This window comes from Simochromis diagramma, unplaced genomic scaffold (genome assembly GCF_900408965.1).
Source record: "Simochromis diagramma unplaced genomic scaffold, fSimDia1.1 OVJJ01000545.1, whole genome shotgun sequence".
Classification (NCBI taxonomy): Eukaryota; Metazoa; Chordata; class Actinopteri; order Cichliformes; family Cichlidae; genus Simochromis; species Simochromis diagramma.
Genome location: NW_024387371.1, coordinates 2,887,575 through 2,904,430, shown reverse-complemented (window position 1 = coordinate 2,904,430; position 16,856 = coordinate 2,887,575). Strand labels below are relative to the sequence as shown.

General features: G+C 42.3%; 2 protein-coding genes across 2 annotated transcripts in view; one reads left to right on the top strand and one right to left on the bottom strand.

Annotated features, from left to right (window-relative positions):
* The first annotated feature begins 30 nt into the window (after window positions 1-30).
* LOC120719141 (rhodopsin-like) lies at window positions 31-5,233 on the top strand. The gene is made up of 5 exons (XM_040008113.1): window positions 31-964; window positions 1,215-1,383; window positions 1,562-1,727; window positions 3,345-3,584; window positions 4,422-5,233. The coding sequence occupies exons 1-5, from the start codon at window positions 604-606 to the stop codon at window positions 4,539-4,541; spliced, it is 1,056 nt and encodes a 351-aa protein (XP_039864047.1). The 5' UTR covers window positions 31-603; the 3' UTR covers window positions 4,542-5,233.
* A 197-nt stretch (window positions 5,234-5,430) lies between these two features.
* Window positions 5,431-16,856, bottom strand: part of plxnd1 (plexin D1) — a 71,009-nt gene continuing 59,583 nt past the window's right edge. The window contains exons 28-36 of the mRNA XM_040008109.1: window positions 16,417-16,520; window positions 13,000-13,063; window positions 11,703-11,737; window positions 10,964-11,068; window positions 10,636-10,799; window positions 10,396-10,543; window positions 7,691-7,831; window positions 7,494-7,568; window positions 5,431-6,456 (exon numbers count right to left, since the gene is read on the bottom strand). Of these exons, the coding sequence (XP_039864043.1) occupies window positions 6,340-6,456; window positions 7,494-7,568; window positions 7,691-7,831; window positions 10,396-10,543; window positions 10,636-10,799; window positions 10,964-11,068; window positions 11,703-11,737; window positions 13,000-13,063; window positions 16,417-16,520 (953 nt within the window). The 3' untranslated portion in view covers window positions 5,431-6,339. The remainder of the gene's footprint in view (window positions 6,457-7,493; window positions 7,569-7,690; window positions 7,832-10,395; window positions 10,544-10,635; window positions 10,800-10,963; window positions 11,069-11,702; window positions 11,738-12,999; window positions 13,064-16,416; window positions 16,521-16,856) is intronic.

Below are 16,856 nucleotides of genomic sequence, written 5' to 3'. Positions count from 1 at the left end.
TGAGCTCTGCATTATGCATTGGTTAGGGATTAGGCTTTTACAGATGCAAATAAGTTGGACCGCTCAAGAAATTTCATTTATAGTTGGTCTACTCTGCACGGTTCAGATCACAGACAGTTAGTTTCCTTCCCTTTCCCTCCTACTCTCTCATCTCATTCTGATGCAGCACTGATGCGCATGACAGTAATGATGGGGTTTGGATAACCATGGCTGTTACCTCTCACCTTGAAATTGCTTAACATACTGCATATCTATTTCTGGAGTTTTCTCCATTGTGTGTGTATCTGTGTGTGCGTTTGTGAGAGAGAGAGGGACTCTCACATTGTGTGTCTTAATTCCATCTTCCCTAACACTTCACTCTTTGCAAGTCCCTAATCCGACCAGCCTGTTTAAAAGGTGCCGCACCTCCTCAGGGGGCTGCAGAGAACACCTTACTTCTACAAGAGCCGTTCCACCGTCCATCCTTTCTCCCTCATTTCCACTTCAACTACACCAAAAGACTCCCTCATAGTAGTTTATTCTAAAAAGAGAGAGAGAGAGGCACAGATTGTTTCATCCACTTTTAAGGTCTTAGAAGAAGAAAAGGCATCAACACCCGCAGCCATGAATGGCACAGAAGGACCCAACTTCTATGTACCCATGTCTAACAAGACTGGGGTGGTGCGCAGCCCATTTGAGTACCCTCAGTACTACCTGGCTGAGCCCTGGAAGTACTCTCTTCTTGCAGCGTACATGCTGTTCCTCATCATTTCTTCCTTCCCCATTAACTTTCTCACCCTCTACGTCACTGTCAAGCACAAAAAGCTGAGGACCCCGCTGAACTACGTTCTGCTCAACCTGGCGGTGGCCGACCTCTTTATGGTGGTTGGGGGCTTCACGGTCACGCTCTACACGGCCCTGCATGGATATTTCGTCTTAGGTGTCAGCGGCTGCAATATTGAAGGATTCTTTGCCACATTAGGAGGTAAGAGTCAGAATTGTGTAAACTGTGTTTTCTGTGTGGATTTAGAACAAAACAAGTCACACTTTAAATTTGCTATTGTTTTTGGGTCACTCTCATAGGTTTGAATGTATTAAGTCATTCATTTTTATAGGAAATTAGTTTGTCTAATTACTTAAACTTGAATCTAATATACTGCTTTTATTATTTCATGTTTAATGTCAGTAGAGATACTGTACTTAAACTTACATACATGCTTTCTTTCATGTTTCAGGAGAGATTGCTCTCTGGTCTCTGGTGGTTTTGGCTATTGAGCGCTATATTGTGGTCTGTAAGCCGATGACCAACTTCCGCTTTGGAGAAAAACATGCCATGGCTGGCCTGGGTTTCACATGGGTCATGGCCCTGACCTGTGCTGCTCCCCCTCTCTTTGGATGGTCCCGGTACAGTTAGTTTTTGTGTCTACACTCTGGTCCTCAGAATATTAATCAAACATTTTCCCAGTAAAGCAGTTTTATAGTTATGTTTTTAAAACCTGAAAACTAGTGTAAATCACACATGCGGCACAAATACTGTGTAATGGTGCTGGCGGAAGTCTTTGAGTTATTGTGTGTTGTGCAGGTATATCCCAGAGGGAATGCAGTGTTCCTGTGGGATTGACTACTACACTCCCAAGCCTGAGATCAACAACACCTCGTTCGTCATCTATATGTTTGTCCTCCACTTCTGTATCCCCCTGTTCATCATCTTCTTCTGCTACACTAGCCTCCTCTGCACTGTGCGAGCGGTAGGAATGCCACTGCCAAAGCAATATTAATAGCAAAGACTTGATATATTGTTTAGCCCTGTAGAAAAATTCCACTTTATTATGTTTTTTGATTTTTTTTTTTTTCACCTTGCTCCCTTTCACAAGGGGTACTGCACATCACAGAGTCTCTGGAGATGTAAGGGATTTAGGGGCTCAAGGACACTTCAGGAGGGCAGATCCCTGCCAACATGGCAGCTTACACCCAGGTCCTCTGGCTAAAGGGCAGTCTGCCTGCTCACTGTGTCGTCCTGATGCCTTTATTAATAATAGAATAAGAGCATTTATAATGTATAAGTGATTATACACAATTATAATGCAGATTTTCATTTAAATTGGCTATAATCAGCATTCTTTAGTACATCTGTCAAATGGTAGTTTAAACATGTGGAAACAGATTAAAATAGGTTGCTTATAACCTACAGAGAATTTTTGTTATCTGAATCTGCAGCTCCTCCCAGCTTTGGGGAGATTTAGAGGGAGTTTCAGGGAGACTTGTTTTTGGCTGCGTGACCCAGCTTTAATGATCTGGTACACTCTTACTGCTCTCATAGCTTTTCGTGTGTGTTACACCAACTGCAAAATACTAGGCCAATGTTTAATATAATGCTTTGGCTGACAGTTTATACCAAGTCTAGATTATGATAATTTATTACACTGATTGGCCTACTGCAGTCAACACAATGTCAACTTTGTGTCAATATATCAACGTTTTTAGCAAAAGACCCAAAACCCAGCATCACCTCCCACACACTACAAATACACTTTATTTGTTATTAGCTGCTAAACAAAAAGGAGAACCAAGCATCTAAAGGGGAAGATATGTATAGTTAGTGTAGTGAGAGACAGTCTCTCCTAAAATCTAATCATTCAACATTCGTGTGAAATATGAGCAGGTCTTTACATATGTTAAATTACATTTGCCTGATGTGAGCCTGAGGTAAGTTTTCATGCCTAAAATAAGTCACTGTTTGTATTTTTGAAACTATCTTACAGCAGACAAAGTTAAAGATAAATTTAAAACCATTACGATTTCTCTATTGAAACCTACAGCTTAAGCATGTGCTGCTTGTAGCTAGTTCAGACCAAGAACAGACCTAACAGTACAAAAACAATAAATAAAATGCATTACAATGCTAATGCCTAGCTAACTCTTAACCTCCACACTAGCTATGCCAAAAAGTCTTGTTCTGAATAACGTATTCAACCTTTGCTGCCCCCATGTGGACAAAAAAATTAGTGCACGTTCACAAGTGACAGGCATGAATTCTCATCTGTTTTTGGAGAGAGTACGTGTCTCATGTCAGTGAGAGATCGGTAGAGCTAAGACAAAACTTGAAGTTATTATCTCAAAATTTGAATATTTGAAATAATGCTGCAAAATTCTGACTGGCAGGAAAAAAGAAATTACTTCAGTGGTGGAAACGGGCTTCCACAGGATAATGCGTTTGTTTTTTCCACAACATAAAAAACATAACTAAATAAACAGTGTTAGTCATCTCGGTGGTCTAATCAGTTTTGTTCAGCAGTCGTGATGGGCTCAAGCCTTTTGTTTACATTCGGATTAGAGGTTTAAGTTAACCTGAATCTGTCTGTCAGGCTGCAGCTCAGCAGCAGGAGTCTGAAACCACCCAGAGGGCAGAGAAAGAAGTGACTCGCATGGTCATTGTCATGGTGATCTCCTTTTTGGTATGCTGGGTGCCCTATGCCAGCGTGGCTTGGTACATCTTTGCCAATCAGGGAACTGAGTTTGGGCCAGTATTCATGACTGCTCCCGCCTTCTTCGCCAAGAGTGCCGCTCTGTACAACCCAGTCATCTACATCCTGCTAAACAGACAGGTATGACGTACAAGAGTATTTTCACGAACGCATTTTCACTTTGACACAGTTTTTGCAGGAAATTGTGTGGGCTTCATGTGTCTGACAGCTGTGGTTACTTTTCAGAGAAGCGCTTTACATAGTAAATTTTAGCTTATATAGTAACAAATTTCCTGTTCCCAGCAGTTGGGGTTGTGTGTGTTTTTTTCAGATGTGTGTGATTCTACCAGATTTGCCCATTTTCAAATGATTTGGTTTAATTGTCTAGTAGTGTTTCCATTTCTTTATCCTTCATTTCATTGCTCACTTCAGATTAACAAATCGTTAACTTGGAAACTACATGGGTACACTAATGTAATCTCTACTTTGACTAGTAAATCTAAATTTAAGAACATTTCTCTAATAGTTAATTTGTTTTTTTTCTAATTAACTATGGCCCAAAATAAAAAAATAAAGTAAAATAAAAAAAATTCAAATGAGCAGATAATGACCTGTAATTGTCTTTTCTTTCATTTTTAACCTTTATTTCATAATTTAAGCCATAAGTGCTGTGTTTATTGGTTTCTTTGATTTAAGCAGTTCTGTCATATAAAGGCTGAGATGTATTGTCGCCGTGTTGTTGCACAAATTGCACTTTTTTTCTCTTTTGAAACCTCAATGATTAAATTTGTAGTTACACTTAAATTTAAATTATTTACACTTAAACAGTTTGCAAGTGTCTTTTTATAGGCAATAGTTTTTCTGATCTGGCTCACTAAAAATCTAATTGAGCTGTATGTGGCCTCGCGATGTAAAATGAGTTTGACAACCCGTGAAGGCGTCATAACTCTGATTGTGATTTGTTTTTGTGACCTCCAGTTCAGAAACTGCATGATCACCACGGTGTGCTGTGGAAAGAACCCATTTGGAGAAGATGAGGCCGCCGTCTCCAAAACTCAGACTTCATCCATTTCTTCAAGCCAGGTGGCCCCCGCTTGACCTGTGCTCCCTTTCTCACTCTCTTCTGTCCCATCTGTGCCTGCCTCAGATGGGGACCCACCACCGCCAAGCAGCACTACCTTCAATCAGCCAATCCTCTTGACTTACCTCTCCTTTTGTCTTCTCTGCAGTGTCGCCACTGCACCTTCAAGCGGGACTGACACATTTAAAAACCAGCATGTGTGTTTTTAATCCATTTAATTATGGAGGGTTCAGCTGGTCTCACAGATTTTAACCTGGCATCCAAAGGGGTGACCACTTGGTGGTCATCCAACTGAGCACCATATGAGCTCTCCACTTTCCAAAAACACACAAACTGGGTAAAAATCCAACTGTAAGTAATTATCACAGCTAATTATGTATCCAAAAACATGCTTTAAACAGTCAATTATATGAGTGGAATTACTCTGTTTAGATAATCAGATGAGTTTTTAAGCTCTACTCTTGTCTCTCTTGCCGTGTCGATCAAGCTGAGAAGGTTAGCTTCTTGGTATTGTCTGAGATGATTAGTGTAAAGAAATATGGACCTCCTGCAAGAGTCTGTACATGTGTGAGTTGGATGTTTATGTATGTGAATGTCAGAATGCTAGTGTGTGAATTAAGGTGAAACAGGAATATTACTGTAATGGCTAGGATTTGTGGCAGTTGTTCTGTGTCCTGCAATAAAAACAAAGCTAAATGTCTGCACGATCCCCCCTGCCCCTTACTCGTTTTCTTCATGAGAACATTTACAAGGATTTCTGAGAAGTTCCAGATGCTAGCTTGTGGGCTTTTAGGTAGCAGGCCAAATCATAATGGTTTTCAAATGTTAAAATTCACTGTGGCGCTGTAATGCATTTAGAAGTGAGCCACTCTGAGAATTAGTATAATAAATGCCATTACTAGACACTTTAAAATCCTAAATACTGTAATTTATTTCACAAACTCTGACAAGTCATTTGGCATCACAAATACAGTCTCTCCTCTGATTATATTGAGCTCACTTTTTTTTTCTTAAATGTAAATTTCCCTCTTTTAAATTTGATCAGAATCCAACATGATTACCATTCATTGACAAGCACACAGATCAACACTTATATACTGATGCAGCTCTTCCCAGTGAACTACATTACATTTGATTTCATAAATTTCAGTCATTTATATTCGTCGCCCCACTCCTCCGCAACCCGTCATCAACCTGCGAAGCACATTGGGACATATTGTTGAAAGCACCAATGAAAGTCCAACGCCCATCTTCACCAATCACACCTGAGAACGTTGCAGGCTTTAGGAGATGAGAGGAGTTTATCATGGTCCTACTAATCCTGATGAACAGGCCACTTGAAAGCATTATAACACATCTATAAATATTGCTATGGACATTATATTACAGTACAGTGCATCATTGGCTTGTTCCCTTCAGAAAAGGGTTCAGTGCGTTAAGGTTGCCACCAGGGCGAACTGTAGGTCCCAGTAACTGTAAAGACATCCCAAAACCCCCATCTCTGAGCTCCCACACATTCCCTCTAAAGTGTAGTAGAGTCCAGTCGGAACTGCGTCTGTTTCATGGATTAATATTTGGGAAAATGTCTTGGCATCCCCACAAGAAAGGAGGGATAATTTGCAAATGTATGATACTTAACAGGCAGGTTTGAATCCTTTGCTCTGCCGCTTTCCATCCTGGTAACAGTTTGCTTGAAGAATAATAACACTTAAGACGGATAACTCCTGTGACCGACATTCCCAAGTAACCATGTAAGTGGGAGAAAGGCAGTTGGCAGCAGGAGGAAGAGATTGTGAGCAGAAGATATTGGCAGGTTCAGGCTTCACTGCAGCACTCATAGATGTTGTCCTCCACAAGGGCAATGACCTGCTCAAACTTGTGGTGCAGCTGAGTGCGACGTGCAGTGGGGTTCGACTCCAGAGCGTTCACCACCTGACCGAGGGAGATAGAAAAGAAACACACAACAAAGGAGACTTTCAGTGGCTGTCGAGCATTCATGCATCTATCTATCTGGAGAGATTTAGAGAACCAGCCAGACATAGAAAGTCGAACAAGTGAAAGGGAGAGGCAGCAGAGGAACAAGTGAAGTACTTCAGCCTCTTCTGCTGCCTTCATGCATGCCTCCACACCACAAAAGCGTTCGCTCTTCACATATTTACAAAACCCACATCTGCTCTGTTTTTCATGCCCAATAGTTGTCACCGTGTCAGTGGGATTTATGGGCTCTTAGCGGCAGTGTGCTACCAGGCAGAGCGAACTGAGCTGGGGCGACAGAATAGGCAATCAGGGGCCATTCAAAGAGCTCCCTGAATCAGAGTCTAAGCCCATGGCCCACGTCAGTACAGTAGCTTGACAGAGGAAAGCAGCTAAACGGTATTATCATGAGGGTGCTCCATTAAAGCACAGTCACCACTGACTAAGCCTCTCTAGAGAATAGTCACAGCAGCGAGGAAACATGGGGGAGTACAGCAGGGGCTTGAACAGGGCTAGTTCAACGCGACGCATGAGATACGAAGCGGCACCTTAACAGTCATTAAGCAGATGGGGTTGTGATTTAAGAGAAGGTAAACAGCACGCTGTTTGCCTAAAGTGAAAGGTATCCGTGGGCTGGAAACAAAGGATTGGACAGACTGAATAGCGGCTGCTGCTAAGAAGATATTCCACACGGAGTATTTTCCCCGCTTAAAACATAACACCAGGAAAAAAAACAACAAAATAGTGCAGGTTTTCAACTAAGGCATTACGCGACAGGTTGTGAAGGTGTCTACAGTATGTTACATCTGTCAGCGTGGCTGCGATCTTCCCTACTGATGCGTCACGCTCCGATATCCATCTGTGAAACTTAATACAGCAAGTGGGCTCAACTGAGATGTTTCATCTGCCAAATAGGGGCTGTTGTTTCAACAGTAAAACATCTAATCCAAATATGAGATCACAAACACAGAAAAAGCACTGTGAATATCTCTTACCTGGTTTCTGTATCTCTTGGCATATTTGTAGATTTCTGTCAAGGCCAGGTTGGTGTTGAATTCATTTCTGTATTTCTGCCGGAGCGATATCAACATGTTTGATTACATTTAAAAAAAAATAAGAACGGGCCTGTGATTGCAGGCTTTTGTGAAACTAAATAACTCACACACAGAAACTTTTGGAATCTTTCACTTACTCGTGACTCCTCAGCCAGGTGAGCATTCATCTCCTGCTCGCTGAGGGGTGGCATGTCTTGTATCTGCTGGTAATAGCATTGCACTCTCTTCTTATACTCTGGGATCTCCTTGGCATACAGCAGCTTGTTGGTAGGCGAGTCCTGGAAACAAATGGCAGCTTTTAGCCAGAGTACTCAGACATTAAGAACACCTTGCAAATCCAGAGTTGTGAAATAAAAATGGAACAGCTTTGACCTTAAGGCTATGTGGCCATTTTAGCCTGCTTTAGATTTCCAGACTACTACATTTGTCTTTCTTAGTCTCACTACGTTTACTCAAAGTTATGGTTACTATATACTCTGAAATCTGTATCATTATACATTTCACCTTTTAACTGTGCTGCTCTCATGCTAATCTAGCAGTAATAAAGCTTTGACAAGAGCCGAACAAAGACAATGTGCTCACTCACAGTCTGCCCTTATTATTTTATGGGTAAACGCCTGCTATTTCCTGCTGATCCATTTTTTCGAGTCTGCTTTCCCCTGCTGTCAAATTCCCTACATTTAAGTTGTGATATTGCAATTCTTGGCCAATGAGGTTTCTGCTCAAGCCCATCATTTTCTGGCTGCTCGGCTTTAAATACCATTTCAATCCAGTGTTTCTGACTTTTCGTACCTCCTGCTGTGCAACCCACCTCCCCCTCATCCATGGAGACAGAAGTGAAACTTTATATCAACCACCCGCTGGGCCCTACTGCATCACCGTCAGCATCTGAACTCTGGGATCTTGATGTGGGCCTACGCATAATTACGATGCTTCTCATTGATGAACGAGTCACAAAAAATGTAACCTCTGTTAAAACCTGATTAAATTTTTTTTTATATGCTTCAGTGTTTATTTGCAATAAAACACTCTAAGAAGGACACTTCATCCAGTCAGTGCTTGTGGGCAGGCCAAGGATTGTCTCACATCATGCCCCTCACTCCATTCCCCTACATTTGAGTAAAAGAGCTTCCTCCTCATGGAATAAAATGAAGACTTCTCCCACTTTGCCCTAATAGCGGTTTAATTAAACTGGATGTTATTTGTTGATGAGCCTATCTACACCAGTCTAAAGTGAAACAATGGAGGGAGGGAACCGTTTCCTTTGCGCACAGAAGGAGACTCAAACAGTTATAGCCGGGGAAGAAACAAACCAGTCTAAACAACTCTCTCCACAGTCACTTTAGGCTCTCACACTGGTGTTTATTCAAGCAGGAAGAGAAGTAGTGAGGCTAAAAGGCTGTGGGCATGTTCAGGTTTCAGTTGTGGCTGCTGTTGTGAGCGAGTCTGTGCCGGAGAGAGAACGGGACAGGGAGAAAGTAGGGCAGGGAAAAAGACGGGGTTAAAAGTGACGGACAGCCGCAGCTTTCAGCATCAGTGAAGGTGCTTACAACACACCTTGGCATTTCTATGTGTCATGAGCTATTTGTGTCACCTATTGCATGTTTGTGTGGTTTAATGTGCTGAGGGACTGGATGGCTCTGGCTACAGTTGCTCCTTCTGATAGTGAACCCTCTCTCTTCCTGTCCACAAGGTCACTTCCTGCTGCTCGCCCATCTGCCTGGTAACCCCCTGTGACCCTATGGCCCTCTATGTCCTGCATCTCGCCAGATAAGAGGGTTTCTGTGGAAACAGCGAGCCATGCTTAGTCTCCTACCCCTCCCTCACCCCTGCTGGCTCCTGCTAATCCATACCCTACACTCTCTATTCCTGAGGCACATTCACAAACAGGCGACCGTGCATAGAGGTGTGTCAGGCCACCGTCCTTAACCTACAGGAGAAAATGTGGCCATATCCTTGAACCTGGCGATTCCACAGACAGATGTGACACAATAATGAGACACCATGGAAAAATCTGTCATATCGGGAGGTTTTGTGTTCGTTTCTACATCTATAGGTACACATCTGCCCGCAAGTACATGTGAATATTGGCGCTGTGGATGCGCTCGCTTTTTGGCTCGGACCTGAAGTGTATAAATCAGACTGTTTCTCTGTGAAAGAGGAGCATTATTTGATGAGTCCTCGGCTCCCTCCAGGGAGGAAGCCAGTCAGAGAGAGACAGGAAGCAGAGCGTGCTCAGGGTCACGGTGTCTGAAGGATGAGACGGATTTGTGAGCAGTGAGGACATTGACATGCAAGCACACATATACAGACAGACAGATAGACGAATGCACACACACGCGCGCGCACACATTGGCGCACAGCACAAAAAGAGATCCCTGGTGCTCATGACCTTGGATCAGCCGACTGGGCTGAAATAACATGAGGAGAGGAGGTAGATGGGGCTGACAGTCTGAAGGCTTTGGGATGAAGGTTCACAGTGGGACCTGAGGTTTGTGTGTGTTAGTTAAATACAGTAGATACATAGAGCTGATGGACAGATAAATACAGTATGATAAATCAGAGGTTTTCAAGGAAGGCAGAGGAAGCCCAGGGGGGATCTATTTCCATATATGAATTTAAACACACACAGAGAACATCACAAATAATGTCAATAAATATACTTAGATAGAAGACTTTTATCACTTTCTCTGAGAATTGTGTTTTGTAGGGATTTTTTTTTCCAGCTTTAAACTTTTCCACTGGTATTCATATGGGTTTGTATGCTGGAAACAGGAACTGCAAAAAGCAGCTTTGAAAACAAGAAAGAGACGTTGACAGAGAGAGATAGTGACAGACTCACTTTGCCTAGTTGCAGGTCAGAAATGGAGCAGGCATCGATGAAGGCCTGGGCGATGACAGATAGACATGCGTCCATGTGATCTGTCTTATCAATGTCAAACACAAACTGAGGATTCTTCAGGATGTTTACCCAGAACCGCAGCGGTAAACTGCACAGACAGAGAGCGAGATAAGCTGTTAAAAGCACTTGCACAAAGAGGCTGACCAAAGAGGATTTTAATCGGACCGTTTAGTTGCCTACCTGTTGGTCTTCCAAATGTGCAGGGTGTCTGGGTCTGTGATGCCCCGTTTGTCAGCCTGTTCCTCCAGGAAGTCAAAAAAGTATTTAACAGCCAGAGGAGGGCGGTCTGGAGGGATGCTGAGGATGGCCTGAAAGAGGTCATCCAAGAACTTCTGAAGAGTTCCCTGTGGAGGAAGAGATAAAATGCGGCTCACAAATATGCAGACACATGGTTTCATGCGACGAAGGAATTTCTGTGTGGCTTCTGAAATAAATACAGGTAATAAAATATGGAACAGAGAGATGACTTGTGTTTTGTTTTGGCTTTGGGTCTCTTGACTATAGTTACCTTTGTAGACAGCAGGCGTGTCAGGTAGATTTCAGGCAGGACTTTCTTGCGATGACTCTGCCTGTGTGACCTCTTGTTCTCCATTAGCTCATCGTGAGGTAGCACCTATGAAAAAAAACCCAGTAAAAAAAAACATTAACTGCACATAGATCAAAGCAGTGAACCCCAACATGAGTAGCTGAATGAATGCACCACTGTCTTTGCTGTACAAAATGCCAGAGGGGAATTTTCTGGTTCTTGCATTAGACACATGATCCGCATAAGGGTATTTTGAAGCTCTAAATAATTTACAGAAATAGGGAAGTGATGGGATTTGGGAAATTCTCATGGTTTTCCTCCAGTTGCCGTGCACAGCATCATGTCTGGGACTTGCTCATACAAGTCTACATGGGGGTAGCGGAAAGAAAGAAGCAGTCAAATTCCACCTACTTGTGTCAAAAAATGACTACTGAACTGTCCTGCAAAACTAACTATTCACCCGGCAAATTGTATCCAAGGAACTCATTATTCTAAAGTCAAAGGGCCCATATCTTGGCTGACGTTTATAAAAGAGCTTAAGCGGCATTAGTGCTGTCATGTCCTCTCAGCAGCTTTCCTTTTCACCTCTATTCACCCCCATTCTCTCTGTCATCAGGCCTGCTCTGGGCTGAGTAACACTGGCACGCAGAGGAAAAGCTCGGGTAATAAACTTAGACATAGCTCACAGAAACATTCTGATTGCCTATGAGGAGATACTCACCAAGTGTACATACTTCTCAGTATCCAGATCTTTAACTGAGGAGAGAGAAACAGAAAATAAATAACATACAGTAAGAAACAATGTGCAATCAGCAAGGTGGAGACCTGACAGAATAAAGAGGATACGGTAACACAGGGGAGTTTGACAGATAGGAGGAAGAAAAAAAAAATCGGGGGAGATTGACAGGGCTGCAAGAGAGATAGAGTGCATGCAAAAGGAGAAAGTGATTAAGGTGGACTGTGGGCCAGTCGAGGAGGGGAGCTGTCTGAGAGAATGAAAGAGAAAGATTACGAGTGAAAGGAGAGAGAAAGGAGAGAGATTAGGGGAGACAGACACACAGAGTCTGTGATTGGTTCTGGAGCCGGTGTAATGAGATGGTAATGCTTGGCCAACGCTGAGAAAAAAGCATTAAACCTTTCTGTTTATATATAGATCTAAACACGCTCGTACACAAGCATGTGTACACAGATATGAGTACAAGGACACATGTAGAAGAGTGTTCAAACACGAGTACAGGCACAAAGACAAATGCAGTAAATTACTGTACACACCCCGGCAAAGACAAAAGAGAGGCATTTGTGCGGATACACACACAAAAACCCTCATAGTAAGTGTGGTCTCATTACAGACTTCATAGCTAGAGATGCTCCTGCCCAGCGGGCCTCAGTCCAGACCCTCAACACTGATCACAGGCAGGCAGGACAGTGTTTTCTATTAGCCAGGGAGCACTACACGCTCATAACACCCCATTGATGCTTTGAAGCGGGAGCCAGGTTTGGTCCACATAAGCCTATTTTTGGCCCATTATGAATGAGAACAGAGGCTTTGATGGACACAGCCTGAGCAGAACTAAGCTCTGGTCTGGTACTGATTATGTAAGGTAGACCTTAGACAATGAAAGGACAAGCCATTAAAGGCTGTATGTAAACTCATCTGTCAACAGCCATAGCAGTCATTTTGTTCTGGGCTGAGATTGGACAATGGGCAAACTTGTGTCACATTTTCCCCCCAAGGTGACTCACGCTAATGGAATACATCTATAATGTGGAAAAAGCGGCTCTGAATGAAGTTGTAGAATTAGTACGTGTTATGATTTATTAGGTGCAAGTGTGTTTAGATGTGTGCTTTTGGGGACACGAAGGTGTGGGGTTTCATGTGTGTTTACATTAGTGTGTCATGTTCTCGTGATCAGCTACTGTAAGCATGTTCTCTGATGGAGTGGGTGGTTGTATTTATGCAAGTGTGGGCGAGTGTGTGACAAAGAGACAGCGAGTGGGTGTGTTTGAAGGTGGCGTACCTCTCCCCAGGGTGTTCTCTTTCTTGTCTTGCATGCTCATGGCCAGCGATGCCCCCTCTGGGATCTGTGAAGAGGGAGAAGGTGAAAGGAAGGAGGGAGGGAGGAAAGTAGAGGAGAAAGGGCACGGGGTCAGGGGTGAGCGGGGGTGCACCAGAACAGCGTCATTAAGCACGCCCTCGAGGGAGTGTCCCGCTGAGGGCTTTGCATGTGCGTGTGTGTTGGTCTCGCGTGCATCTCGAGAGGTGGTGAGTTTGCGGGAGCCTGGCAGGGCTCATTAAAGTCAACCCACGGTGAAATGGATTGAACAGCCTCGCCGATGAACCCAGACTGTTAGTACATGCTGCAGCTCACTGCTTTCACAGCTCTGTCCCCATGGCTCAGCTAAGACTAAACAGAGCACTTAACAAGTACAGGTAACAGGTCAAAGGGCGAGAGTCACCGAACTTTTGTTTACTTATGCACAAATGGGCATGGACATAAGCAAACACACACACGACAAGACATTGTTAATGGGAGAAAAGTGCATGACATTTTACTTTTTTCTTATTTATTTTTTTTATAAAGGCAGTTTGAAGCTGTAAGTAGCATTGCTGACAGGATGCAAGATTCTTCCCTTTAGCACTTATTAAATTCTTATATGAGAAGCAACGATTGGCTAATTCTCTGCAAACACTGTAATTAAAAATGTTTGTGTCCTTTAATAAATGAAAATGAAATAAGTACATTTTAATAATGCTGTACAAAACAAGCTTCTATTTAATTTCCTGTCCTATAGTAAAGCAGTAAATGAGAAACTGTATACATATTAGTGTATTAGTACACAGTATACATTATCAGTTACTCACGCAATGCCTGTCATTACTTTTACTGGTTTATTTAACAAGGACATTAATAATGCACATGAATAAACACTGGTGCAAATGTGCCAGAGTGAGCAAAGAGACTTTTTTTGTGTGTCTGACATGTTTTCGATAACAGTTTACTAACTTTTGAAAAAAAATAATTTGCAATTTAAAAAGTGGCACACAACTTTTTCAATAACTTTCACAGCAATCATTTCCATAGCACTCTGCCAGGCATCAAATCCAGATAATAGATTCAAACTTTTGTTAGCAGTGAATTACTACAACATAAGCCATTTAAGTCCCCATTAAATCAAACATGTGCTTTATTATTGTTATTTCAGTTTGAATGGTTGACCTCCAGTTTAAAATGATTTATGCAGCAGGTCTTTTCACCTTTATCTGTGGAAGAAGAAAAGTTTCTTAAATTGCAGTTTAACACTAGGGCAGGGGTGGGCAATTAGTTCTCCCAAGGGCCCACATGAGAAACTGGGACTGTTGTGGAGGGCTGCAACAGTAAGATGAACTCATTTCTGCTCATTATTAATTTGACTTTTTATAAGCTTATTGGTTTGGCCCTCAACAACAACGAGTTTCTAATGTGGACCCTTGGGAAAATGAATTGTCCACGCCTGTGTAGGAAATAGGAGTTGGAAGAAACTCCAACCGATCTATCTTCTTCCACTTATCCAGCTGAAGGTTACGACAGGCTGGAGCCTTTCCCACCCTGGACAGGTCGCCAGTCTGTCACAGGGCCTACACAGAGAGACAGACAACCATTCACGCTACACCTACAACCAATTTAGAATGATCAATCACCAATTAACGTGACCTTACTAACTGCATGTCTTTGGACTGTGGGAGGAAGCCGGAGTACCTGGAGAGAGCCAACCGGGACTCAGGAGAACACGTAAACGCCACACAGATGGTGCATTCAAACCCACCACATCACCGTGCTGCCTTCAACTCCAATCCATTTACACTAAATTATGACTCTAGAGCTGAAACCAGCAACTCTTGTTTTTCCAATTTAAAGTTTTAAATGATTTAAACTAAAACAGCTTAAAAGGTTTTACTAAGCATTTACTAGATGGATGTGTCGAGGAAAAGGTTTTTAGGTAGGCCTGCTCCATTAGAGTACTATGCCAAGTTATTGTAGTTTTGTATTTTTTGAGTTTATGTATTTAACTCAGTTTAGTTTGTAGAGTTGATTTTCTTTATATTTGTTTGAAAAGTCTTCACTTAAGTTTTTATTAGTTTGAGTGTTAATTGTAGTCTTTTTTAATTATTATTGAATGAAGGACACACATCAGAGGCATAATTAGGAAAATCAGTACAGACATTATGATAAAAACAGAAAAAAACTCCTTTAATAAAGCAGTTAACTCATTGTCTTGTAGACATCCAGAATTTCTATAAGCACATCAATCAAAGCCTCATCCGGCAAATTGTAAAAACTTTTGACAAAACTAACAAATACTAAAACTATTTCCTCTATATTTTTTTTTATTTCAATTTAGTTAAAGCTAAAGTTCACAAAACAGTTTCAGCTAGTTTGATAATTTTTTCAAATGTCTAGTTTTTATGAAAATTTTACTTCACGTTTATTTTCAGCTTTTAGTTTAATTTTGGTTAACTTCAATAACCTTGATCCTATGTTGAAATCGCAAAGAGGAGAGCATGGGAGGTTACTGTATTTGTTAGATCTGTGTGTGAAATCAACACGAGCCAGCGTTTAAACCCACTTAATGCAGTGACTCACGAGGACTCCATAATTCAAACAATTAGAGCGCAGCAGCATCAGGCTTCGCTGAATGACATTTAAGTTTGAACTTTCAGAGGAACCTAAAACACTTGTCTCTTCTGACGTGGTTAAATAATAAAAACACTTTTAAGCATAACCCGGCCCTCGAAATGTTGTAAAAATCACGCACTGTTAGTTAACAACTTCTAATTTGAAATAAATTATACTGTTACAGATATCGTATACTGAATTGAGCCATCAACGGTGTGCTAATGCCGCAGTAAACGATTTGTGCAGTCACAAAGAGAAACATGGTGCAGCAGCGAACTCCAGCACAAACAGAAACACCTACAAAAAACGGAAAAAAAAAAAAAAACGCCACAGAAACATCTCCCCACCCGGTGACAGCCAGTGACACCTTTTACACGGGATGCTTTTCAGTATGCTGATTTGTCTCCCAGTTAGGATGACGGAGAGAGAGATGCAAGGTAAGACGGAGCCAATCCTGCCAAATGATAAATCCTTGATTCTGCAGCATCAGTCTAACAGACATCAATTTGGGCACCACATGTGGAGGTGTGGCAATACTTGTCATACTTCCAGAAGCCTCCTCTTTCCTTGAAGTGCATTTAAGAGATATATGATGGAGGAGGAATGATTTCCGGGTCAAGGGAAGGAACGAGGACGCAAGAAAGCACAGGCAGGCATAATGAAAAGCACCGCATGCTCCAGTTCACACTCTCAGCATCCCTGCTGTTGCTGTTGCAACATGCGGGATATTCAAATTCACCAAGGCAACACCCACCACAATGGTCTCTCACAAGCACACACCTGGTAATGGAAGACTGTGTTGAGTTTCTTTCGGCCGTCCTCCATCACTGAGGAGTTGTCTAGATCCTGCAAAAGCTTACTGTTGCTGCCTGAGTCAAACCACTCTGGAGGAAAGAAAAAAGGAGAGACAAGCAGCAGCGTTAGACAATTTCCTTCTAAATTTGGAAAAGAATATGCAAGACGGACCGCAGCCGTGCTCTAACTCTCTGTGTCACGACCTGTGGAAATATTCTCGGGCCATTAATCAAATCAGCACTGCAGGGTCCACAGCTTTTGAAAGCAATAACTCTTTGTGATTATGACTGTACACTCTCCTCAATGCATTCTGTCATTTATTACATTGCAGCCTCAGGTTAGTTGAGCTTCATGAGAGGAATTGACCTTTTGCAAAGGAGATTACTATATCTTGGAGGGCTGGGTAGGAGAGAGGATGAAAATAA